Below are 26,810 nucleotides of genomic sequence, written 5' to 3'. Positions count from 1 at the left end.
CAGAAAACAGTGGTTTCATTCAATAAAGATGAGAATATTTATCTGGCTGACAGATTTACATTTTACTATCCTGACAAAAGATCAGTCTTTTAATTACAGAGCTACCAGTTCTGTGTGTTTTAATAAAGAAGCATATTAGATATTAAGCATTTGCCAATCACTGAATGGACGGGGAGGGCAGGAGAGGGGGAATCAATGCTCAATACAAAGTTAGCATGATCAGTAAATTAAAATACACAAGATAAAGCAGGCCTCGTTCCTTGTAATCAAGAGCTTTTCTTGCAAACAGAATAAAAGCCAATACCTAAAACACGTCAAGCACCTTGATATAGAAATATAGTCAATACCAGCTTCTTTTGCATATTATACTGACTATATTTCTATATCAAAGATAAATAAATCTGTCTTTTAAAATATGGAATGACATACGAAAAGCAAAAATTATTCAACTATTCCAAACACAGACTCAGTTTTATAATTAAGCAGTAATATCACTAATAACAAAAATGTAATAAAATATTTAAACTTCAGTATTTAAATTTAGCAGACTACCTAATTAAAGATAATCAACGATATAACAATATAACAAGGACTCAGATTTATAATGTGAAGTGGCAAATACTATAGATATTTTATTACTGTGTCATTGTTGTGTAAAAAACTGTTTAACTTTCTTTGTAAAGTTGCTTGGCAGGCTTTAAATATTACATTCCACTTTTCCCTCCAAACAAAATCCAGCCAAACAAAATTTATAACTTATTTTCTGATAATTTCACTTAGCTTTACTTATTTCTATACTATTATATTTCTACAATAATATAAATAAATATGATGTTTGTCAAGAGCTAAAGGCAATAATCAAATTGCAAGTTTTCTTGAGTTGAGCTCTATGACGTGGCCATCAAAACACACAAGTTGTTCAACAAGGATCTCAAACGTGATGGTGCAAGAAAGCAAGGACACCAATTGGAAATGACACAGTTAAATGACCGAGTCAGTCTCAACAGGCCTCTTCCTAAAGCAAAGGATGCTGCAACCTCACACACAACCATCTTCAAGGACTTAATGGTCTTACCCCAGGTATAAAGGTAAACACATTGTATTTTTGATTTTTTATAGAATTCCTGGGATGTTTTTCTTCACACTTTTCAGGACATCCAAGCCACACTGTGCGAGCTTTCAGTTCTTTCTTTCTTTGACAAATATTTATCAGCCAATCACAGCAACTGCATGAAACAAAAGATACATATTGTGTATGATTTTTTTAACAAGTGAAACTAATTCTACATATTTAGAGTCAAGATTGTTTCTGTATTTACCAGACACTAATGGCATCCCTCATGCCAATCTGTGGAGTTTTTATTAAAATAGGTCAGTTACATAAATTTGACATAAAAATACTGTCTTATATAAATGTACAATGGCTTCTACAGTCCCAGAGTTATCTTCCTGTTTAGACACTCTTATTGCCAGAATAAAGCCATTAACATTCTAAAGCAGTCAATGTTACACGCTAAGAAAAGGTATAGTTACAGGTTATTGGTAATTCTCAATATACCACTCAGTGATTTGATGATAAAGGGCCTTAGATAGCAATTCATCCAGAACGTGGGTCCCTCTCTTCTCTGAAGTAATCACTTTTTTCCCACTTTTAAAAAATGACTTTTTCAGTATTACCTAATATGATATTAAGACTTAGGGGTTAATTCAATATTTTAAAAGGACACTGATGTTTAATGTGATATCCTAATGATAAAAACAGCTTGATTGTATTTCCCCATAGCTATCTTCACCTATGCAATGAATATTTTAATTCTAAATTTACAATGGTGTCAGGGTTCCAAGAGCACAAACTCTTCCCCTTCCTGGCCATCCAAACCATGATTTGGAGTAGAGAGTATAAAGTTCCTAGTGAGATAACTTTTCTTAAATTACCTCAGAAAATGACCAAAAAAAGTATCAAATTAATCACTATCATGCACAAAATAATCACGAATTTAAACTTCAGTATTAAAAATTTGGTTGAATTCAAATTTCCAAAATGTAGAAAAAGACACAGAATGGTTTATTAAGAGAAGTTGTTAAATCTCACCTTCTGAACGTATTCAAGGCTACAACAGAAAGCCAGCTGTGTAAGTCAGAAATTCTTTACTTTTGTGACAAAGTAAACTTAAAAGTAACACCTGTAATCTCAGTACTTTGGGAGGCTGAGGCAGGAGGATCGCTTGAGCCCAGGAGTTCGACACCAGCCTGGGCAAAGAGGGAAACCCCAGCTCCACAAAAAAATAAAAACAATTAGCTGAGCCTGGTGGAATGCCCGGTAGTCCCAGCTACTGAGGAAGCTGAGGCAGGAGGATGGCTTGAGGCCAGGAGTTACAGACCAGCCTGGGCAATCTAGTGAGAGCCCATCTCTACAGAAAATTAAAGTTAGCCAAGTGTGGTGGCATATGCTTATAGTGCTAGCTACTCGGGAGGCTGAAGCAGGAGGATCGCTTGAGTCCACCAGCTTGAGGCTGCAGTGAGCTATGATTGCACCACTGCACTCTAGCCTGGGCAACAGAGTGAGACCCTGTCTCAAAAAAAAAAGTTACTGTGAAATTTTACATGAAAAGGATAACGCAAGGTATGATTATTAAATGAGGCTGACATATCAGAACACCTCAGAATCACTGTGTCATCCACGTTGGGGGGCTACTTCTTAACTCCAATCATACTGACATAATGTTGTAGAAATCACTTTACAAACACTGAAAACCCAGAGACGTGTTACTTCTAACCTCCCACGGCAGTATTCCATATGACAGAGTATGTGTGCATGTGCACACCTGTGTGTGCGTCAACTGGAATTAGCACTGTCCCTACTGAATATCCACCTTATTCTTGGCTGTGCTGGGAAGATCTTCACTCCGAAAGGACAGAAGCCAGCGCTTGGAAGGGGCCCGTCCCTCAAGAGTGGGCACGTGCTGTGGCACCCCTAGACTGCCCAGCGCTGCCCCTTGAGAAGTTCCCCCTCTGGGGCTGACACAATGCCTAGGGCCCGGCCACGCAGCTCAGCACCAGCCATCTCACCCAGCTCCAGCCGGAGCAAAGAAAGACCCGACTCTGAAACAACATAAATTCTTAGCACTGTCATCATCGCTTTTTTTTTTTTTTTTTTTTTTTTTTTGAGACAGAGTCTCACTTTGTTGCCCGGGCTAGAGTGAGTGCCGTGGCATCAGCCTAGCTCACAGCAACCTCAGACTCCTGGGCTTAAGCGATCCTACTGCCTCAGCCTCCCGAGTAGCTGGGACTACAGGCATGAGCCACCATGCCCGGCTAATTTTTTTGTATATATATTTTTAGTTGGCCAGATAATTTCTTTCTATTTTTAGTAGAGACGGGGTCTCACTCTTGCTCAGGCTGGTCTCGAACTCCTGACCTCGAGCGATCCACCCGCCTCGGCCTCCCAGAGCTAGGATTACAGGCGTGAGCCACCGCGCCCGGCCTCATCATCGCTTTTTAACAATAAATCCAAACATCTCCACATTGAAAGCGTATTTTCAAGTCCCCAACAGTTACAAATCAGGGTGTTATTAAAGTGATGTAAGACTGTGAAATAAGTCTTTCCACCATTACTGTTTTTTGCTGGGAGAGGAAAGAAGGCTGGTAAAGAAGATCTCAACAAAATGCTGACAATATTCGTCTTGTCTATGCTTGAATGAGACAAAAATAAGACTTGAAATAAAATATAAGAAGCTTCAAACGACTGCTTCCAACCCTCCTGTTGCTTTTACTGTGCAGCCTCAACCCCCGCCCAAGGCCCCCTCCCTCCACCCCTCCATGCTGTGCCCACACAGACCTCTCCCCCACTCCGAGTCACTACGCCCAGGGCACAGGACTCCTGGGCACTCCTTCCCTAGTTCTCCCTGCAGCAGCTAAACTGTCAATCTCTTACGTGGTGACAGCGCGCACTCCTACTGCTGTGAAAATCCTACCATTGCATTGCGCAAGTTACAATGGGATTCCTTGACTGCAGGTTCATCATCATCCCAGACACCTGCAACTAAACTGTATCCATGCCAAGCTCTCACATTTTACATGTGAGAAAACTGTTGGCCAGACAGGTGAGTGGCTTCTCTAAGACTAAACAACTAGTTAATGGCAGAGTTGAACCCAGACCCTGGATCTGAAGCCCACATCAATATGCCCCACCATATTAACAACAGCCAACTCTTCCTCACTTTCATAGACCACCTTTCCTCAGCCTAGGACACAGCACAGCAGCCGTTCCGTAGATGACGGGAGTAACTGAACAATGTTTGAGCAGGCAACAAAACTCAATGGCAAAAACATGGACTTTAAAGGCAGGAGACAACTGCCAGCAAGTGCCCCTGGGGCAGCCTGTTGGTCTGAGTCTCTGCTTGCTCACCTGTCAAGTGCTGACACACAGTAGGAAACCCTGGGCACATGCCGCCCGTGGAGGCGGCCTTCCAGGAGCCCTGCCTGTGTGGGTGCCTCCCAACATCCATTCACAAGGCACCATCCTGACCCACTAGCTCTGGCACAAAGAGCATCCAGGCCTGTACTGTCCAACAGCACATGCACTGGCCACATGTGGCTATTTTAACTTCAATTAAAATTTTATAAAATTAAGAATCCAGTTCCTCAGTCACACCAGCCACATCTCAAGGGCTCAACAGCCACCTTGGCTAGTGGCTCCCCTACTGGGCCTCCCAGATATAGAATGCTCCACCGTTACAGTGAGTGCCACTGAACAGCACTGGCATAAACCAAGCACACTTTGAGCAGGTGCCACAGGTGAGATGCAGGCTCCGTACAGAATCGCTTCTCTTCAGCAATTCACATGTAGCAAAAACTCCTCAGGACTGTATTCAGATATGAATTTTTGTTCTGCAACAAATACTTATCTGATCTGTTTTGATATACAAAAGTCAGACAAATCTAAGATCAAAGCGAGGATACGCAAAGCTAAGTATCTGAAAAGATGCATATAAAATTTAGGAAATGTGCTTATCTGATATTAACATATTCTTCTACAGAAACGCTATAAATGCAAAACCACTATGTGCATAACATGAGCATAAACAACAGCTAGAACAGAAACCTTAAGGTCAACACCACTGTCAGCACCTACCTGGACTCACGCCTCACTGCCCTGGGTCCCTCTGTAAACACTAGCTATCTGCTGCTACAAACACACACATTCAACATTTTATTCATTTTCTCTCTAGATAAATAGATAAATCTAAGATTCCTTGTATAGATAAATCTAAGATTCCTTGAGTTCCATGACATAATTAAGTTATTCATATTCCTGTGCTACTAACACCTATAATTATAACAAATGAAAGTGTTATTACTAATTACGTCACTACATACAGACAGAATCAAGTAGCAGATAGGGGCCACACCACGTCACACGGAATGAGCACACTCACAACAGGCTTGATGTCTGAAGAGCCTGGGGGCTGTACCAGAGCCGCCCTGGGTTATGCAGACAGAAGACAGGTGACTTCAATGCTAAGATGCATAAACCCCAAAGATAAAGAAAATACTTACACAAAAAAAGTATGCGTAAGCCTTACTGAGTTGTAGATCCCAGGAGGAAAATAAACTGTGGGGAATTTTTGAGGGCAAAGTACTGTGAGTGAAACATACTGGCAAATATTGAGAATCCAGAGGGAGAAGTAAAGAAAAGTCCTTGGCAGAAAATAACCGGGAGCTTTACTTGATCACATGTCTGTGTGTGCTAAATACTTTCTGAAGTATTGATTATTCAGAACAAACTTTGCCACTTACACATAAACTGCTTTACATCATGTCCAACTGAAACTAAATCCAATAGTACACGAATTACATGTTTTTTAAAATGTTTTAGGATTAGTATTTTTTTCACAAAACGTCTCTATAATCAAAGCAGTACTCTAATATTAAATAAAGCATTTTAATATATCAAGATCCTGTCTCCTAAAATTTTAACTGGCCATAATTAAATAATTCCCATAATTTAGATAGCCTCCTTTCCTCTCATCCAAAAAAACTGGACAATTATTACATCCCACAGGTACCTTTGGTCACCATGCTAAAAGCAGCACAGCACTCACCCTCTGGAAAGAGGGGCACTGCCCCAGGCTGCTGCACCCCACGTACTTTACAGACTGGCTACTGAGAACCAGGAATACCCTGGCATTTGACAGCTCCCTTCCTTCACATGGAAATGCCATGCAGCTGCTCCACCTTCCTGGGGACAAAGTAATTTTTGACAAGTAGTGAAATGTCCATCTCATGAGAAAGACACCAAGCCGGATCAGAGAACTACACCTACCAACATGCCTCACAACGACTTACAGGAAGTGTACTCATTCACACGAAAGAAATTCAAAGTTTTAAAAGACAAGAGTCCAGAAAAATTTTTTCAAAGTGTCCAAGTTGGAATTTTTGCCAAATAATAAAAACAAGAAAGCAGGTCTTAAGGCTTAAAGAAATTACAGCCTACTCACTCACTCCCTTAAGAATAATAATTTTAGGCTGGGCACGGTGGCTCAAGCCTGCAATCCTAGCACTCTGGGAGGCAGAGGTGGGAGGATCGCTTGAGCTCAGGAGATCCAGACCAGCCTGAGCAAGAGCAAGACCCTGTTTCTATTCAAAAAGAAAAAAAAAAATTATAGAAAAAAAAATTAAATAAAAAAAAATAATTTTAAAATAACCCTTACTACTCACAGGGTCTACAAATAGAAATATACTGAAATATGTACAACTCATTAATATTACTTAAAATCTACCTGTATTGCAATATTTACTAACATTTTCCTCCTGCACTTAAACTAATTTACATACCTTCTATACTCTGAGCCACCATCTAGTAATGTTAATGACACTGAATTTTATAATGCCTGGTATGTAGGAAATTTAAAAAGTAGCAAACATTCACAACTGAAAATTTATAAGAAATAAAGAAATAAGACCAATCTGGTTGCTAAACGTCCAATTTGGCTCTCTAAGGTGCGGTTTTTAATTTCCATAACAATTCCTCAGTGTAGCAGATGCCTGCTGAACAGGGACACTGTGACACTCTCAGGGTGCTTTTCAGGCCCACGGCAGGGAGACATTCAGTGCCCCCCACACCGATTAAAGCCTGCCAAGTGGCCCAGCTAGGTTTCTCCACATGGTCACAATTCATTAACATAAAGACTTTACAGACACATCAGACACGTTAAGTTGTTCTAACGCTCCCGAAACATGGGTGTTTTTGCTGCTACCATCTATGTTTTCAAGCATAATATATTCTTGACATTTTCCTTAAGAAAAGGAGTATATCACAAGTAAAATCCAAAATTTAGCTGTCATGTTCTACTTGTTAAAATCCAGTAACGTATTGAGCACTATGTTGAGACCGAGAACACTACGGTCCGCGATTCTTGCCGACTGACTGGCCCAGCCGCAGCGACGCCTGCACTCTTCCCGTCACCCGGCGACTGTCCACACACCCGAGAGCCCCCACCCCTGGACGCGGACGCCACCTCCTCAGCCCAGGGGTCTTCAGCACTGCACCCCGGGGGCGGAAGGCCAGGCGTCTACCACACTCGGCTCTTCCACTTCAGAGCCTCCGAACTGGATCTGTTCACGCCTCCTTCGGGCCGCGCTCCTCGTCCTCACGGCTTTCCCAGGCCAGGGAGCAACAGGAGGGGCTCTGGGTCACCAGTCAGGCCGTGGTCCGCTCTCTGGGCCGGCTCTTTCCCGTCACGGGAGGGGCTCCGGGTGGACAGAGGCGAGGACAGCCCCCTCCCCGAGAAGCGCTCACCCATGGGCCGGCTCCCGCACCGCCCTCACACCGGCGGGGTCGCCCCGCCGCCCTCCGGGCTCCCCGCCGCCGTGGGTCACTCGGGCTCTGCCTGGTGGGCAGAAAAATGTGCCACGTTCAATACAAATTCATGATTATTGATGTTCCTTTGCTGATTATAGATGATCTCTAGCAAAGCGTGACCAAACTTTCCCATTTTCCAGTCCTTACCTGTCCCCTAACTGTGCCCTCACTACTCAAAGGACCCCATGCTCCCAAATAAGAATGAAAGGCATCTTCACCACCATCTTTTCACTCCTCTCGTTTTTCCTCCTGCCAATAGGATGGATATTATTCTTCCTTTCCAAAGCCATCCTCCGTCCCACTTCCTCTGCTCGTCACAGGGCCGCACCACACGTCCCGATGCGACTTCCTCCCCGCCCCCCCCCCCCACGACCAGGACTCCCGGACGGACAGCTCCAGAGCCCGCGCCCGGGTCTGCCGGGGGGTCTCTATCAGACCAACCCTCCTGCCAACGCTTTGCTTTGCTTTTCAGTATAAGACAGGTTTCCAAAAAGAAAACTACAGTTTTAGATGAGGAGTATCTCTAAAAACCCCACAGCTCACATCACACTTAAGGGTGTGACACTGACAGCTCCCCACTGGGACGGGATGGGGTCAGGGCACCCCTCCTCACCACTGCTCTTCCACACAACGCTGCACGTGTGGCCAGTGCCACAGAGCAAGCAGAGAAAGACAAAGGGCACGTGTATCATGAAGAAATAACACCATCGCTACATGCAGACCATACGACTGTCTAGGGAGAAGATTATAAGGAATCTACAAAAACACTCAGCACAAATATTAATAAGTGAGTTCAGCAAGGTTGTAGGGTAAGAGGTAAACATAAAAAACTATTTCTACACGCTAGCAATGAACATGTAGAAATTAAAATTTAAATTACCACAGCAAGTACAATCACTCAAAAAAAAAATTAAATACCTAGGAGTAAATCTAACATTTGCATGCTGAGAACTGAAACATTGGCAAGATCAAAATGTATCTAAATAAATGGAAAGAGGCACCATGTTTACGATCTAAAAGACTCAACATGGTAGAGATATTAATTCCCCCAAATTAATATATAGGTACAACATAGTTCCTTTAAAAAAAATTCCCAATAAGTATTTTGTAGATATGGACAAAATTATTTGAAAATTTCTTTGGAAGCCAGGCATGGTGGCGCACACTATTGAGGAGGCTGAGGCGGGAGGATCACTTGAGGCCAGGAGTTTGAAGCTGCAGTCAGCTATAATTGCACCACTGCACTCCAGCCTGGGTGATAGAATGAGACACCACCTCTAAAAAAATAAAAATTAAAAATGAATAAAAATTTTTAACAATTTCTATGGAAAGGCAAAAGAACTAACAGCTCAAAAAATTTTGAAAAAGAATGATAAAGCAGGAGGAAACAGTCTACCCCATTTTGAGACTTACCATAAAGCTATAGTGCACCACACCGTGTGGTATTGGCAACGGAGAGACACATGGATAATTCTGCCCAGAGAACAGAACAGAGACCCCAGAGAGCCCCACTCACATACTACCGACTGCTGACAAAGGCACAAAAGCAATTCAATGGAAAAAGGACAGTCTTTTCAACAAATGATGCTGGAACATTTGGATATACTTTGGCAAAAATATGGACTTCACCCTAAACCTTCCATCTTATTAAAAAAAATTAACTCAAAAAAGATCCAAATGCAAAATGTAAAACTGTAAAACTTTTAGAAGAAAATCTTCAAGACATAGGGCTTGGTATAATTCTTAGATGTGACACCAAAAACACAACCCACAAAAGTAGTAAATTGGACCTCATCAAAATTAAAGACTTTCCTGAGTCTGCCAAGGACTATGAAAAGATGAGAAGACGAGATACAGAGCAGAAGAAAGTATTTCCCGACTATACATCTGACAAAGGACCCACAGGGAGAATACATAAGGAACTCTTAAAACTCAACAGGAAAGGCTGGTCCACAAGTAGCAAGTTATCTCAACTGACTATTCAGTCAGTTACAAATTGAACTCCTTGTTCTACTATTTCCCGCTTCTCACTACTGTACTTGACTAGTCTTTAAAAAAAAAAATTAAAAAACTTCAACAGGGAAAAAAAAATCAAACAATTCAACTAGAAAGGGAACAAATAGAAAGAGACATTTATTTACTAAAGAGGATTTATGAATGACAAATAAGACGTTCAACCTCACCAGTCATTAGGAAAATGCAAATTATGACAATGAGCTATTACTACATATCTATTGGAACAGCTAAAATAAAAAATAGTGACAAAACCAAATGTTGGCAAGCATGAAGAGAAACTGGATGTCTCAAACACTGCTAGTACAAATTTAAGATGGTACAGCCCCTCTGGGAAATAGTTTGGCAGTTTCTTTAAAAACTAAGCATATACTTACCACACAACCCATCAATCGGACTTTTGGACATTTCTTTCAGAGAAACAAAAACTTACGTCCACACACACACACACACACACAAAAACCTGTACACAGTGTCCATAGTGGCTTTATTTGTAATATCCAAAACCTTGAAACTACCTAAATGTCCTGCAATAAACAGGGGAATGATTACACAAACTGTGGTCCATCCATATCATGGAACACTAGTCAGCAACACAAATGAACCACTGATACATAAGGACTTGGATAAGGGTCAAAAGCATTATACTCACGGAAACAGGCCAACCTCAAAATATTACACAATTCAAACATCACATCAATATGGGAAATAAAAATAAAATTTTTTAAAGTATGTGTTGAATAATTTCAGTTTTACAACATTCTTGAAATTAAAATTAAAATGGAGATTTTAATTCTTCAAATTAAAATGGAGAACTGATTTGTGGTTACCAGGGTCAGGGTGGGGGACCAGGAGTGGATGTGACCACTGGGACAGCACAGGGAGCTCCCTGTGCTCATGGAACAGTTCTGCATTTTGGTTGCAGCAGTGGTTACACAGCTGTCATGTGAAAAAATGACAAGAGAACCATAGGCACACATTGTACCAAGGGCACTGTCTGGGTTCGATATTGTGCTATAGTTGTATAAGATATAGCCATTGGGGGAAACTGGGTAAAGGGTACAAGGGTCTCCTCTAGACTACTACTTTCTGCAATTTCCTATAAATCTAGAATTATTTCAAAAATAAGTTTCTTAAAAATTAGGTAACAGATGACAATGACATATCATTCAAACACTAATCAAAGAAAGTTGGTGTAGTTTTACTGGTTAGACCAAATAAGCCTTCACAGAAGAAATTAAAGTGGGACAGTGAATGACAATAAAAGGTCAATCCAATAGGAAGTTAATCATCCTAAATTAGCATCATCTACTAACATACCCTAAAAAATATATAAAGCAAAAACTGGCATAATTAAAGGAAGTAGACACATCCACAGTGACGTTTAGAAATTAATGAAGTCTCTCAGTAACTAATCAAATAAGCAAACCATGAATAGTGATAAAGAAGATTTGAACTAGACAATTAACAAATATGACTTCATTGATACAGAGCAAGGCACTCAACAAATGAAAAATACAAATTATTTTCAAATACACAAAATTCACTACAAATTATCCATATTATGAACCATAAAGCAAGTCTCAATACATTACAAAGACTGAAATTTAAAAACAAAATTATAAGTATGTTCTCTGGCCACCATGGAAGATAAAAATTAATTACAAAAAAGATAACTAGAAAAACTCGTGTTTGGAAATTAGACAATACAGTTCCAAATCAAATGTGAATTAATGTAGAAATGACGACGGAAGTTAGAAAATATTTTGAATGTTATGATTATGAAATGCCATCTGTAAATATATCTATTATTACAAAGGGAAAAGGTAGAATATGGGTGACCTGAGCATTCATCTTAGGAAGCTAGTAAAAGAAAAGCAAATTAAAGTCAAAAAGTGTAAGAGACAAAATAAAGACCAGAAATCAAAAAAGTGGGACGCAAACACCCCGTGAGAGACACAGCATCACTTACAGTATTCCACAATGTTAAACCTGAGTCTAATAAGTGAGGAAACATCAAACAAAACAAATTTGAAACATTCTATAAAATAACTGTCATTATTCTTCAAAAATGTTAATGGAATGAAAGACGAAGAAACACTAAACTATTCTAGATTTAAGGAGGCTAAACAGCTGTGCCACCTAAATGCGACACGTGACCACACCCCGTGCCACAGAAAACAAAGGACATTATTGGAACAATAGACAACACTGAATATAAACTTAAAGTAGATATAAAGCATCAATGTTTAATTTCCTGAATTTGATAACTGTACTATAGTTACATAAGAAAATACCTTTTCCTTAAGAAATACATACTGAAGAATTAAAATGTAAAGAGGAATGAAGTAATCAACGTAGTCTGAAATGACTAAGTCATAGAAAGCTATAGAAAGAATGATAAAATAAATGTGTCAAAATGTTAAAAAAAATTTGGTGAATCTGAGTGAAAGTTTTACAGGAGTTCTCTATACAGTTCTTGTAAGTTTCCTGTCAGTTTGAATTTATTTCAAGATGAAAGTTTAAAAGAAAATAGACAAAAAAGAAGACAACACTAGAAGTTGGCTCTTTGAAAAAAATAAAACTGATAATCTCCTATCAAGATTAATTTTTAAAGATACATAAATACTAATATCAGGAATCGTTAAAAAGTGCCATCACCACAGATCTCATACATTAGCTAGATCACAAGATACTACGAATAAACTTTACGCCAACGTGAATTTGAAAACAGATAAATCCCTTGAAAACATAACCATCATAAATGACAAAAAACAAAGTCTGAAGTCTTATATCTGTTAAAAAATTAATTCCACAATTAAATATGTATCCACAAAGACTACACCAGGAATGTTAGAATATTGGCTACTTAACCCAGAACATGTTTTAAGTAAGCCATAGATCCGTATCATTAATTAGTAACACAAGTCAGCAATTTTTGAAACATTGTTTAGCCAGGAAATTCTTTCTTCATATGAAGCTTACAGTACATAAAGAAGATAAAGACAGCCTTCCTTTGAAGGAAAGCTGAATGGGGAATTGCTCAGCCTCATACCCATATTCCATGTTGCTAATCTCAAAGGGACTCCACAGCACTCAATTTGCATACCACCTCACCAGCTGACCCAGAAATCAAATCAGTTACAGAAACATCTTTTTGTTAAACTTCTAAAAGGATAATGAAAAGGATGATGAACAAGATACTTTTCAACAAGTATTTATCTTTCTTTTATGGATAAAAAGATATAAATTCATAATGGCTACAAAGGTATGGACTATAAACCTTGAACAGCAGAAAGACTGTAAAAGCTGTCATTTATCTGACACCTTCTGCTCAAGTCCTGAGGCTCAGTTGGTTGTACCCTCTTCCTGCCTGCCCCACAGTGGGCAAGGTGTCTCAGATCTATGTGCCAGACGCCAGTCAAAAGTGAATTGTACGAGTTTATCTCAACCACCAGGAAACCTGTTTGAAATATAAGGACTTCTTGTCTTGGTATTTTGCTGATTAAATTAACAGAAGAATTTTATTCCAAGTCAAAGCATTAAAGGTGGTGAATAATACACATAACTATAATGTTATTAAATTGCATTTTATAGGCCCCTGTCTTTCTTTTTGGATGAGAAAGGGACATCATAAATGCTGATACAGTGACCGGAATTAATTCTACCATGCATTAACTATAAAATCACTAATTTTCTCCAGGATTTAACCATTAAAACTTCTCATACAATATACTAATGACTTTGGCTTTCCCTCCTTTAAGATTATCATTGTTTGGTTTTACTTAATGTTATCAATACTCTCCATGATATCATTTGTACAGTGTATTCCTGCGTTTTTATATCTCTATGTAGCCACATATCTAATAAGTACCACTACATTGGAATCTAAGCCCGCACAAATCCTAGCACGCGAGGAAATGGGGCAGCAGTGGACAACGCACCTGGCACAGAGGAGTCTCCACCCACCGCAGACAAACCACTCCAGTCCTCTTCTTCTCTGCATCACCCTAGCTCGCGGCAGCGTGTGGTAATCACTCTCGTCGTTCTCAAAGCCTTCTTCAGACATCATCAGGGGCATCTCATCCAAATGGGCAGACTCATCTTCCAGCTGGTACCTAGTTAAAGGTGAGAGAGGAGTGCTGAGACAGGCCAAGCAGTCTTCAGTGTAAGTGCTTCATCTAGGACAACATCTGCCTGCCCTAGTATTACTAATCACACATTCTTTTCCTCAAACTAACCTGCCTTCCGCTGAGGCCAACCATTAATAAATGACACTGCATAGCGATACTACTTTCTTTTGCAAAAACATAAACTGGGTGAGGTAAACGGGTAAGGAAAAGGCTGCCCAGGGAGGCCTGCCTCAGCCAAAGAGGCCTCAACCACCCATGCTGTGAGAGTAACCCTCGAAGCACCTTTCTCAGGGATGCGCAGCTGGACAGCACAACCCATACTACCTAATTCCATAAGAGGAAAGAAAAAACCAATCATCTGAAATATTACTGTCAGCAAAAAAAATGCAACTCCAAGTAATGTCTAAACACTCTACGTTACACAACTTTACAGTCATCAAGCAAAGCTCTAAAGTGACTTTTCACAATATGTTGCTGTCTATATACCCAAAGGTATGAACACTGCCCCTTGGTCTGTGGTCAGAGTTGACATATAGAGGAATGATGCTATGACCCATTTATTCTCTGCTATTGCCTTTACTAAAACTTTCCCTTCAACAAAAGTAAATCTCAACAACCAGCACTCTTTCAGAGCTCAACACTCCTCTCCTGATTCCAAAAAACAGGCAGCCTACCAGCAACACCATTCATCTTATCTTTCCTCAATCACAAACATAATTTATCTTTAAAAAATGAAAACTTACCTTTTTGAGAACAATTTGTCACAAACTATAATGGTGATTCAACAAGTGGTATCTTACTTAATTTTACATCAAGGGTTTGTGGGAGGTACTGTCTTGATGCAAAAACAAGAAAGCAGACTTCTGGGTTCCTGCGGGACGATGGCAGTCACTTAGGCTGCAATCTCCCCTCTCGGTCTCTAAGCTCCATATAGAAGACAAAACCAACTAGAACCAACAACTAAACATAACCAAGGGACTGAGAACAGACAATCCTTAATTTACACGTAAAGGGGGAAATAAGTGTTCTGAACAACAAAGCCAGTCCCAGATCATAGCCAGGTAGCCTGCAGAGAGCAAGACAAGGGCCCTAGTAGCACAGAACACAGACAAAAATCACAGCCAGGACGTCTGCCCCGAGAACCAGAGGTCTGAGATCTCAGCGCTGGTTCCTGGGAGTATGAAGGCAGCAGAGCAAGGCAGCCTTGCAGCTTGCTAGCAAAGCACCACTGTCCGGACCGGAGCCCACTGGAGAAGAAGGATGCAGCCCTTGGAAGGCCTGGTGGTGAGGGGAGTTCTTCAGAAACAAAAGATGAGGAAACAGAGGAATCAAACACGTAAGCGGGCAATTCTAAAGCACTCTGCAAAAGTGCAATTTAGAGATAGATCAGTATTATGGAAGACTTTTTTCTTGTTACAGCGTACCCACAGTGAGTCTCCAAGAACTCGATCATGTAGTTCTTACTGCCTGGAAGACTCACAGAGACAAGCACATCACGAAAACTACGGACAGGACCCACAGGCCAAAAGGCACGACAGACGTGGGAATAACTTATTTACACAGGTGCACGTACACAATGGCGAGGTGCACTCCTGCCATGGGCAATGGGACGATGTTTCTGATTATCACCTAGTGTACTTGCATCCCTATTAATTCTTCTTCCATGCAGACCTCCAGCCAACGAGGCAGAGGTGAGCACTGTTTCAAGAGAAGAGCAGCTCAGCTTCAGGCATCTACAATAGGCTCTTGAAGCCCAAATTAGAGTTTTGTCAAAGCCAAGACTCCATGTGCCCCACACACAGGACACAGAGAGCACTAAGGAACAGAAACCCTCCCTGTCCTGTCCAGCCCAGCCCAGCCCCAGCCCCAGCCCCAGCCCAGGGGCTCTGACGAGGCAGCGTTTCTCTTCTTTCTCTCCTCTGTTGGTCTCTCCAGGCAGCGTGAGGAGGACAGAGAAGATACGATCCTCATTCTCTCTTTTCCCTCACAGCTTGGACCCAAGACCTGCCCCCATCATGTGGACCTTAGCAACACAGGGCTTAAACTGAGGAAAACCCTGACTTTCAAGCATAAAACTGAGAAAAGACACTCCTGGAAGTTGCAGATGTAGGATAAACCAAAGTGGAGAGAGCTGGACAAGGGACTATTATTTTGACATTTCTTTATAATTTTTTTCTTTTTTTTGTACAGATAAAGTCTCACTCTGTCCCCCAGGCTGGATGCAGTGGCGCCATCATAACTCACTGTAACCTCCAACTCCTGGGCTCAAGGGATCTTCCTGCCTCGGCCTCCCAGGTAGCTAGGACTGCAAGTATGTGCCACCACACCAGTTAATTTTTGTATTTTTTTGTAGAAATGGAGTCTCACTGTGTTGCCCAGGCTGGCCTCAAACTCCTGGCCTCAAGCGATCCTCCTGCCTCGGTCTCCCAAAGTGCTGGGATTACAAGCATGAGCCACTGCACCTGGCCTATTTTGACATTTCTTGAGAAAGAGAAAACCCTTTCATCTGAGCAGCATGAGCCCCTTCAAATTATCAGAACCAGAAAGGCATTTCAATTGTGACAGCAGGCTCTTCTCACTCCCCTAGAGCTAAATAATTACCTCTTGAAGCCACCTGCTATGCAAGTTCTAGCCTAACTTACACCAACTAGCCATAAAATGCCACACACCCTGTAGTTCAACAAGGCATGCCAATCACTAGCCAGTGTTCTTTCTGTAAACCAATGGGAATTCCTGATGAACAACTTTGTAAACACCCTCTCTCCTGATTTGTCCTTTTTTCCTTTAAAAACTTGAGCCTCTCTTTTGCTCTCCTGAGCACTCCCCAAGGCAACCTAGAAGGGAGTCCTGGGCTGCAGGCCTCAGGCTTTGCATTTGCATAAACTCTCTTTAAACTAGATTCTGATCTTTTTGATCATTTTAGGTTGACATTCTATGTTTACAATTTCTTACAAAGAACAGTGGGGAAAATGTATTCAAGGGAAAAAAATTTAAAGATCAAAATAGATGTCTTCTATCTGTTGTTTCTTGAACCCAAAGCTTCTCCACCTTTTTTCCTGCCTTTTTCTCTAACACTGATCATCTGGACACTTGTCATCGTCATCATCATTACTATCTTCTTTCTCTCGACCTCGTCATTCCCACAAGCCAACATTTGGGAAATGAAGGCATTAAGAAGGTGGGACGATGATGAACGACTCCAGATAATCAAGGCTGGGAACAGACCAACACCGCTAGAAGGATTTCCACTCTGCTCTGAGCTTAAAGTAGGAAACTTCAGACCTTAAAATATATTTTCCATAGCATATAATGAGCTTTATACCTGCAGTTAGCTATCATTTTAGTCCTTCAGGGAATTGTGTGTATGTGAATGTTGGGGTATAGAAAACAATTCCCAAAAATGTGGCATTTCAGCATGCTGAGTGCTTTGAAAATTCAAAGGCCTCAGAAATGAGCCTCAGAACCAAGACCTCCCAGCTTCTGACCTTTCCCCACCTCTCTGCCTCCCTGATCCTCTTCCAAGAAGCACCAAAGAAGGACTCTCTGGAATTTCCTCATCAGACTAAGAGACCTTCTTTCCAAAAGAAATTCAAGTGTCTTAAGATTCCCTCCTTAGGCATCTCATCAAATGACCAGTAGAGACCAACCAGAGAAGAGACTGGAGTGTCACACAGACTTTCACCTGCTCTTCTGAAGGCAGCATCACGACACTAAGGGGCCTTAATCTGCATAATAACAAAGACCATCACTTACTAACCACTGTCTGAGCACTGGGCCTGTGCCCCATGTCCCTTTCCCCTATAATGAGGGCATGTAAGCCTCAATCAGCTAGGCCCTCTCTGAGTTCCTATTTTATATGACGCCCATGCACACACATGCAAGGAACGAACGTGTTAGGCTTTTCCCGTTAACTTGTTTTTTTGTTATAAGGGTGTGAACCTCTACTACAGAGAAGAAAGTCGTCACTCCCTTTCCACTCATACATGTATGTGCACCACTTGTGTGTGAGTGTATGTGCATCTGTGTGCATACAGGTGGGTGTGTGTGCACACGTGTGTACGTGTGTGGTGCTGGTGCCAGGTAATACTGTGCCTACTGGGATTCTGCGACTAGGTCAGAAGGCTTCATGACACTGTGCTTGAAACACGTGCCCGGCTGTCAAGAAACCCCACACGAGTGGAATTCAATGGAGGGAAGAAATCCTTCTAAGAGGCGGCCAATGCTAAACTGCCACCCAAGTTTCTCTATCGCCTTTTTAACATCTCGTGACTGCAAAATTCTGCAGCAAGTGGACTTACCAGGAAACCGAGTCACCCTCTTCGGGACCACTGTCGTAACATGCAGTCTGTCACTGAAGCAACTGTCATCACACGGTGCTGACTGCAGCACACTTCCACCTGCAGCTGGTGAATGAGCTGCAGGTGGGCCCCTGGCATTGTGCCGACTGTTCTGTCCCCAACCACCGTTAACCTGTGTTTCTATCTCGTGTCAAAGGGAGAAGTGTGGTCACAGGAAGAGAAGAGAGCAGGGTGATGAGCCTGGAAGTGAAGGGGGGTCTTCCTTAGATCATCAGGGAGCCGGGTCTCAAGAGGCAACACCTGGAAGAAAAGCAGCCACCCTTGGAAGGTCTAGGAAGGCTGGCTGACTGACCGGCACCCTGGAGGAGCCAGCAAAGAGCACGGGCAGGACACTGCCAGCTGGGGGAGGACACCAAATGCAGCTGGGAGGGGGCAGGGACAGGGGACACAGCAACAGTTAAACAGGAAGGAGTTTAACTTAGGTTTTGAACCTGGGAATAATTTTTATTTTTGAAAAGGACTTTTAAAATATGTACATTCAAACATGAAGAGAACACGTCTTGCTTACCAAATGGAAAAAATTCTTAACACTTATTTTCACCCCTCTTTTGAACACCCTACCCCACCAATCAAAATGATACTCATTTTAGCATCTCCATACAACCCCCTACAAACAACTCTGACACCATCACAGAGCACCAATATACAAGTTACATTTTAAATGATTTCGGCAAAAAATTACATGATCTGTGAAGTAAAAGGCCTAAAAAAAATTATTTTTCCCCTCGAAAAGTCCTTTTTTCTTACTTCTCTGTATAAGATCACTTCTTTTAAAACAGTCAACTAGACAATGAATATTTATATAAAATGCAATTAAAATTCAAAACACCACCTAAATATAATACACAAAATGTGATTTTCATCTTTTTCATTAAGTTCGTTTGGCGACTGTGTCGAATTTTAGCAAAAGTCACAGTCTTACCAAGTTTATTGCTGGAAAAGTAGTATGAGTTCTGAAGGAAAATGAACATAAGCAACATCATGTTTAGTAATCCGACTTCAGACATGGAGCCTTTGAACTGGCGAGCAATTTATTCCATTTCCAAAGCAATTTCCTATTGTACTGAAAATTTTACCTCAGTATTTAAAAACAGTAAGATAATGAATAATGGATTTTTTTCCCCAGACAGGATAAGCACAGAATCTTAAGTGTCTTTGTTACCGGGTGTCATACACACTTAATTGGTTTGTCACTCAAGAAAAATCAACGTTTCCAGCAATTAAGTATAATTCTGGAAACATATTTTTAAAATGAGTAAAAACAATGTGAACAAAGACGACAGAACGAATGATACCAAACCCAAGAGTACTGCCATGCTAAGGAATGAGGACAGCTATCTGAACTGCTGCCAAAGGTTTAAAAAAATTAGGAACTTTCAACCAAACACTCAAGGACTGGAAGGCACATAATATACATACACCTAAGTAAAAGCAGATCAGTAACTTGCTTAAAACTCACATTTTATCTTGAAGTATCTAACAGCCTTAGTGTTTCCATTTTGATGAGACACATTTATGAGAAACCAACTGATATTAAAGTGAGCAATAACTTAAAAACATGCCTACTGCTCAAACTCCCTTTAAGAAAAATAAAGATTTTCCCCTTGCCTGCATGTTAATAAAGTAGAAAAACAAAGCAACAAAACTAAGTGCTACAAAGAAATGTGCACACTTCCTTCACCAAATACAGCTACCAAGTTCAACTGTGTCACTGATGAGTCATTAGTAAGCAGCAAATTATATGAACTAATTAAGAAATTGGGACTCTCCCTCCGACAAAAGCACAGTAGACAACGAGTGCTACAGTTTCAATGCTTTTGTCCCCTCCAAATTCATGGGTTGGAAGCTTAACCCAATGCAACAGTGTTGGGAGGTGGAACCTAATGGGAAGTGCTGGGCATGAGGGCTCCACTGTCACGTGGATCAATGCCATTATAAATAGGGCTTGTGACAGTGGATTCACTCTCTCCTGCTCCTCCACCATGTGAGGACAACACAGCAAGATGGCTTCACCAGATGCCAGCACCTCAATCTTGGACCTCCCAGCTTCCAGAACTGTGAAAAATAAATTTCTTTTCTTTATAACTTACTTAGTCTCAGGTGTTCTGTGATAGCAGAGCAAAACAGACTAAGACAATGGTGAAACAGACTTTTAAAAAATAGCGATAAATATGTAAGACTAAAGGAATAGTGCCTGAAAAACGTTCCTCAACCTTAGCAAAAACAAAAGGAAAATGAAACAGTCCCTTGAGCTGAGAAATGATTTCCCCATAGGATTAATGATTTCTGAAACGCTCTGTAAGGAAACTGAATGCCAATGTCCTGAAAGAAGAAGTTACACTGCTATACATAAATTGAGACACACTACTGAATTAGAGTTAATGGTACAATATCCAATATTATGTAAAGGCAAATCCAGAAATTTGAAGCCATCCGGCCAGTCAGCTCAGAACACACAGTCCAGGTGCCTAAACTGTGATGCCCCTACTATCAACTCTATGTTCGTGCTAACCCTGCCAGTTGTAGAAAAATTAAGTGAAACATTTCTATTCTGGCAGGTATAAAAAAATTCTTATACTTGGGAAAACTACGGATCCCTTTTAAAGGAAATTCTTAAAGACTCCTAAGATGTCTCTGATTCCAAGGAACCCTGGGTCTGGGCAATTAGATAAATACTGTCTTAAGAATCTGAACCTTAAAAACCAAGCTTTTTAACTGTGAACGACCACAACAAAGTTTCATTTCTACAACTAGTAAAATATTTATTAGACTATCATAATTGCAAAATTTTAAGAGTCATAGAAAATTATGTGTAGACCATCAGAATGAGAAACCCAGCATTAAAAAAAATGTGTGCTGTCTCTACTAAGAAACACCAGTATTTTACAGATAATCAGACAATATCCATCTATTCTCAGAATGAGTCTCTCCATTCCCCGCCCCCAACACCTGTATCCGTAGATTTCTTTTATTATGGATATAGCTAACATAGAATTTACCATTTTAACTATTTTTAAGCTTATTTTTGACTTAATATATATCACTAAAATCATACTTTGAAATTGTGAAGTGAATGAAGTTTATTTCAAAATTATTTTTGTAATATTTGTTTTGAGAAATGTGTGCTGTATAATAAATGCAATTAAAAACTTTTTTTAAAAAGTAATTTAGTGTATTATATTTACTAAAAACAAAATTTTATATTATGAGTCTTACATCTGCCCAGATTGGCAACTGAAAGCTAAATAGTTGGCCCAAAGTTCTTAAGCCTCAACTGAACACAAGAAAGGAGCCGAGGAAGGCTCATCCCACCCCCTCACCCCCATGGAACAGGAGTACCACTACAACATCAGGAGAGCCCAGCACCACCAGCAAGAGACTGATAAGGGGCCAGGGGAAGTCTCCTTCCCTGGGGCCTAAGATGCACCTCTCCCACCAGGGCACACTGGGGCATGCAGGCAGCACCAGTGAGGGAAAATCCCTTTTTCCCCCCTCCCACAGCACCAGCAGAGACCAGTAAGAGCCCCAGTGGTACCACATAAACCAAGCAGACCAAAGATCACAGCACAAAGACTTTGAAAATTAAACTGCCATTAGAACCACAGCCCACAAATGTAGGCCAGGACCTATGGAATAAGTCTAAGCAGGACAGCTACACACTAAAATAAAAGATAAAAATAGGACTTAGCTGCTCCTGACATAACATACAAAATGCCCAAGATACAACTGGAAACCATTCATCATATCAAGAGCCAGAATTCACAACTGAAATACAAAATACAGTCAAATGACACCAACACTGAGATAACTCAAATACTGGAATTCTATGACAAGCATTTTAAAGCAGCAGGCATAAAAATTTCTCTTGAAACAAACAGAAATTATAAAACTGAAAAATACAGTAATAGAAATAAAACATTACAGGATTGGATCAGTAGTAGAGTGGAGACAACAGTGCACAGAATTAGGGAACTTCCAGGGGTAGGGAACCTGTAACCTCCCTCTTTAAAAGGATTTGTTCTGTAAAATTTGGATTCAGTCAAAAGGCTGCACTCAAGGATCCAGAAGGCCACATGTGGCCTCGAGGCCACAGGTTCCCCACAGTCTGAACAATACACAGAAGAGACTGAGGGGGAAAAAAGAGCCCAACAAAATTACGTAACACCAACATAAGATCCAACTTTTTTGTCACTGGAAATCCAAATGGAGTGGAAAAAGAGAGTGGGAACAAAAGAATAGCTGAAGAAATGATGGCTAAAAACTCCCTAAATTTGGTGAAAGACAAAAAAATCAACAGATTCAAGAAGCTTAATGAACACCAAACAAGATAAACCCAAAGAAATCCATAAGACATATCATAATTAAACTTCTGAAAACTAAAGACAAAGTAAAAACTTGAAAGCAGCCAGAGAGAAATGACACATTATCTATAGGGGAACACCATTTGAGTGACAGCGGATTCCTAATCAGAAAGCATGGAGGAAAGAAGGAAGTAGGCACAAGATTTTTCAAGTACTAACAAAAGAGCTGTTAACCAAGAATTCCATATTCAACAATACCATCCATCAAGAATGAAAGGGAAATAACATTCTCAGAAGAAAAAATTTTAATATTGGTTACAGGAAGTTCTTTAAACAGAAAGAAACAATAAAGAGAGAATTCTGCAACATCAAGAAGGAAGATAGAAAAAGGAGAGATGGGTACATGCAATAGACTATCCTTATCATGAGTTTTATAAAACACATTCAATGACTGAAACAAAAATTGTAACACACCATCTGAGCCTCAGAACATGATATTTAAAGTGGGAACCTACATGAAAGTAGGATTTCCACCCTTTACTGGAAGTGGTAAAATACTGATACCAATACACCACTGTGGTAAGTCACCTATTTGTATTGTAATATCCAGAGCAAACACTATGAAAACTATACAAAGACCTAAACTCAAAAACACTGTACATATATCAAAAAAGTGTCCATGTAACCCAACAGGTGGTAAGAAAAGAAAACCATAGGAGTGAGAATCAAAAGGAACAGAAGACAGATAATAAAATGGCATATTTAAGTTCAAATGTATCAGTAATCATCTCAAATGTAAATGGTCTATCTACACTAATGAAAAGACAGAGATTGGCGGAGTGGTTAAAAAAACATGACCCCACAAGAAATTCACTTCAAATTCAACAACATAGTTAGCTTGAAAGCTAACACCATGGAAACAATCCAAACAACAGATGAGTGGCTAAATTAATCTAACAGAGAAGATTTCAGAGCAAAGAAAATTACCAGAAACAAAGAACATTACATTAACAATAAAAGGAACAATCCACCCAGAAGACGTAAGGATAACTAACAATAGAAGCTAGAATACATGAAGCAAAAACGGATAGATTTGCACTGTGATGGAAACCCACTTTGATTATTTGGCATATTACCAAATAATCAACTAAAACTAACCAGAGAATTTTGAAAGCAATTACTCTTACAGGTAACAGCGAGGAGGAAAGGAGAAATGGTAGCTCTGGAGAACCCACTTCTGGCCATGCACTGAAAAAGGGCACCTGACACAGTTCTCCTGTAATCTTGAAAAAAGCCCTAAGAAAAAATATTATTCACCACTTCACAGAGGAGGAAACTATGGCTGAGTTCAAACAAGTCACCTAAGATCAAACAGCTAGTAAGTAAACGAACCAAGATGCAAATTAGCTCTATAACACAGCTGATCTAAGTTAGTCTCTCAAACAGCCAAAACCAGAAAACTCAAATTCTGAAACCACTGGAAATTGAGTGAAATCTGTGTTTTTTCCTCCATGTATTAAAGTTTAATTGCTTGTACAATTCCTCTGAAATAAAATAAAATTTCACAAACTACAAGGAGCAATACTGTTTTAAAGTTTCTTTTATAAAACATTCCTTTTCTCTGGGTGAGAAATATGAGCCAAATCCAACCTATGGTAATGAACTTCCAATTTAAATAAAAGGTCTGTATGTTTTAATTCTACCACTAAACCGTGGCCCCATTACTCAATTTAATCTTTCTGAATCTCCACTTCTTACTCCTAAAAGCAGAAGTTCTTGCCGGCAAAAAGCACTCTGTACATCCATCCACGTCTAAAAGTGTACTGAGTACACAATCCTGATGTCTCCACTTGGGTTTGTGGAAATGAATCATTTCAAGGTGTAATTTCCAACACTAATTAAAAGTTGTATGCAGTCTTTACCATGCGCACGGCTGCGCAGGAAGTTTCGCACGCGCTCACTCCCGAGACCGCGCAGCCCGGCCCGACGCCGCGCCCGGGGGAGCGGGACCACCCCGACGGCAGCGCCCCTAGCTCGGGGGCCTGGGGGTGCGGGGTGCCGAAAGCGGACACGCGGGGTGCGGGACGCGGAGAGCGGGCAGTGGGGAGCAGCTACGCGGGGTGCGAGACGTGGGGTGTGGGACGCGGGGTGCGAGACGTGGGGTGTGGGACGCGGGGTGTGGGACGCGGAGAGCGGGCAGTGGGGAGCCCGGACGCGGGGTGCGGGGCGTTACCTGCTGTGCCGGGCGGCCCCTGGCCTAGGCCCCGTGGCGTTATAGTAGGCTGCGCGTTTGCGGTTGGCTGCGGCCGCCGCCGCGGCGCTGCGCACCGGGTACAGAGGAATCTGGTCCGCCATGCCCCGGCCGCCGCGCCCGCTCCGCCTCGCTCAGCCTCCTTCCCCGCCTTCCCCGCCCTCCCCTCAGCGCCGCCCCGCGGAGGCGCCGCCTGCCCGCACTACCCGCCCCCGCCGGGCGTCGACGCCCAATGACGTCCCTGAGCGCCCAGAGCGTGAGAAGGCGTGGCGTCCATAGCCTCGCCAAGCGTCGGCGCCCGATGACGTCACCGGGTGGCGAAATCGCAGTGCGGAAGGCGTGGTGTCTCGAGGCCCCGCCTTGCGGAGAGTCCCGGCAATGACGACACGGGCGGAGAAGGCTGCGCGCGGGAGGCGTGGCACTCTAAGGCCTCGCCCCCGTTGCGCCAAACCCGCTGACGTCAGTGAGCGACGGAGGCGCGTTGTGCGTAGTGCGCATGCGTCGCGGGCAGTGCGGCTGGGGGCGGTGTGTGGGTCTGGCGTGTGGTGTGTGGGGGCGCGCGGGGTCCGCGGCTCCGCGGTGCAGGGCGGCGGCGGCGTCTGTTCCGCTTCGTGCTCCGCGGCTTCCCCGCGAGTTCCTGGCGCGCCAGACCCGCTGGCTCCTTCTCACTCCCGCGTTCGCCGCTCCGCACCTGCGCGCTGTGTGCTTGAAGCACGGAGTTGCACGGGAACTTCCAAACTGGACGTTGCCTTCCCGTTGAAACGTACTGTCCATTTTTCAAAAATTAGCGAATATTCTCAATTCGTTGCTCCCACTTTCTGAATGACAGTTGGCTTCTTAGCTGCTTGATACGTGACGTGAAAACACACCACTCCATGGACACTGTCCTCAAAGGATACCCCCACTCAACAACTGACACTTCACACCATCTCCTCACCCGCCCTCAACAACTGACACTGCTCTCACAGGCTTGGCTCTCACAGGGACACACCTGCAGACGCACCCCCGCCCCGCCCTCGGTGGTCCAGCTCTGCAGGCCCGAGAGAGCAGAGGGACTGGGGGTGGGAACCCAGAGCGAAGGCTTTAGAACCTGTGGCTGCCGTGGCTCCTGTGGCCCGTCTGAGCTGGACAGACGGAGGTGCGTCTGGGCTGCTGAAGAGGCTGTGTGTCCAGGCTGGCATCAGAGACTCGGGGGCTGCGCTGCACAGGGCCGCGGGCCTGAAGGGGGCTTCGCTCTGGGTGCAGGGGGGAAACATCTCACAGAGGACTGTGCCCCTGGAGGCCCCGTCCAGGAGGCTCTGCCTAAGGCCAGCGCAACGTCCCAGTGAGGCGCGACAGTGGCTGTTCCCCGCTCTCCAGAGACGTGCAGACCACAGCCACAGATGGACGTGGAAGGGCTGTGGGTTGACCACGTGACCTTGAAGGGCAGGGCCTGGAGAAAGTCTGAGGGATTCCTGGGTCTCCTCTGGCCCCATCCGGGACTTAGTCCGGCTCCCTTCAACAGCCCACGGCCAAGACCCTCCGACTGACTCTACATCGTGGCCAACCTGGGAGGTAAAGCCCTTCCAAGGTGTTCCTGGAAAAGTCAAAAAAACCAAGGGAAGTGTAAAGGAGAAAGGTGAGGTGACAACAGAGGAGACCAGGGTCACAGGCCCCAGGGCACCACCAAAAAGCAGTGGCGGTGGCAGCTCATGCGGCCATGCCAGCTGGCGGCCACAGGGTCACCACCCCTGTGACAGTGCTCTGGGCCTCCTGCTGGCACCCCCCACCCCACGCTGGGCAAACTACACCGTTCTCCAACTGCTGGGCCTGAGAGCAAAACCAAACCACAAACACAAAACCGCGTAAGACAGCAGGTCACACGGGAGAAAGGCGTAGCCCGGGGCAGGA

The 26,810-nt window shown here is 42.5% G+C and overlaps 1 protein-coding gene across 3 annotated transcripts in view; it reads right to left on the bottom strand.

Annotated features, from left to right (window-relative positions):
* ATP9B (ATPase phospholipid transporting 9B (putative)) overlaps positions 1-25,050 on the bottom strand; it is a 182,672-nt gene extending 157,622 nt beyond the window's left edge. For 2 of the 3 annotated variants that reach the window (XM_045527695.1, XM_045527696.1), the window contains exons 1-3: positions 24,903-25,050; positions 13,822-13,995; positions 1,076-1,226 (exon numbers count right to left, since the gene is read on the bottom strand). In XM_045527695.1, the coding sequence (XP_045383651.1) occupies positions 1,076-1,226; positions 13,822-13,995; positions 24,903-25,024 (447 nt within the window). In that variant the 5' untranslated portion in view covers positions 25,025-25,050. Of the gene's footprint in view, positions 1-1,075; positions 1,227-13,821; positions 13,996-24,902 lie in introns of those variants that run through there. The other variant, XM_045527697.1, reaches the window with a different exon arrangement.
* Positions 25,051-26,810: the final 1,760 nt, after the last annotated feature.

The sequence above is a fragment of the Lemur catta genome, chromosome 16 (assembly GCF_020740605.2).
Source record: "Lemur catta isolate mLemCat1 chromosome 16, mLemCat1.pri, whole genome shotgun sequence".
Taxonomy (NCBI): Eukaryota; Metazoa; Chordata; class Mammalia; order Primates; family Lemuridae; genus Lemur; species Lemur catta.
The sequence above is the reverse complement of the archived record's forward strand: the minus strand, read 5'-3'. Positions and strand labels throughout refer to the sequence as shown.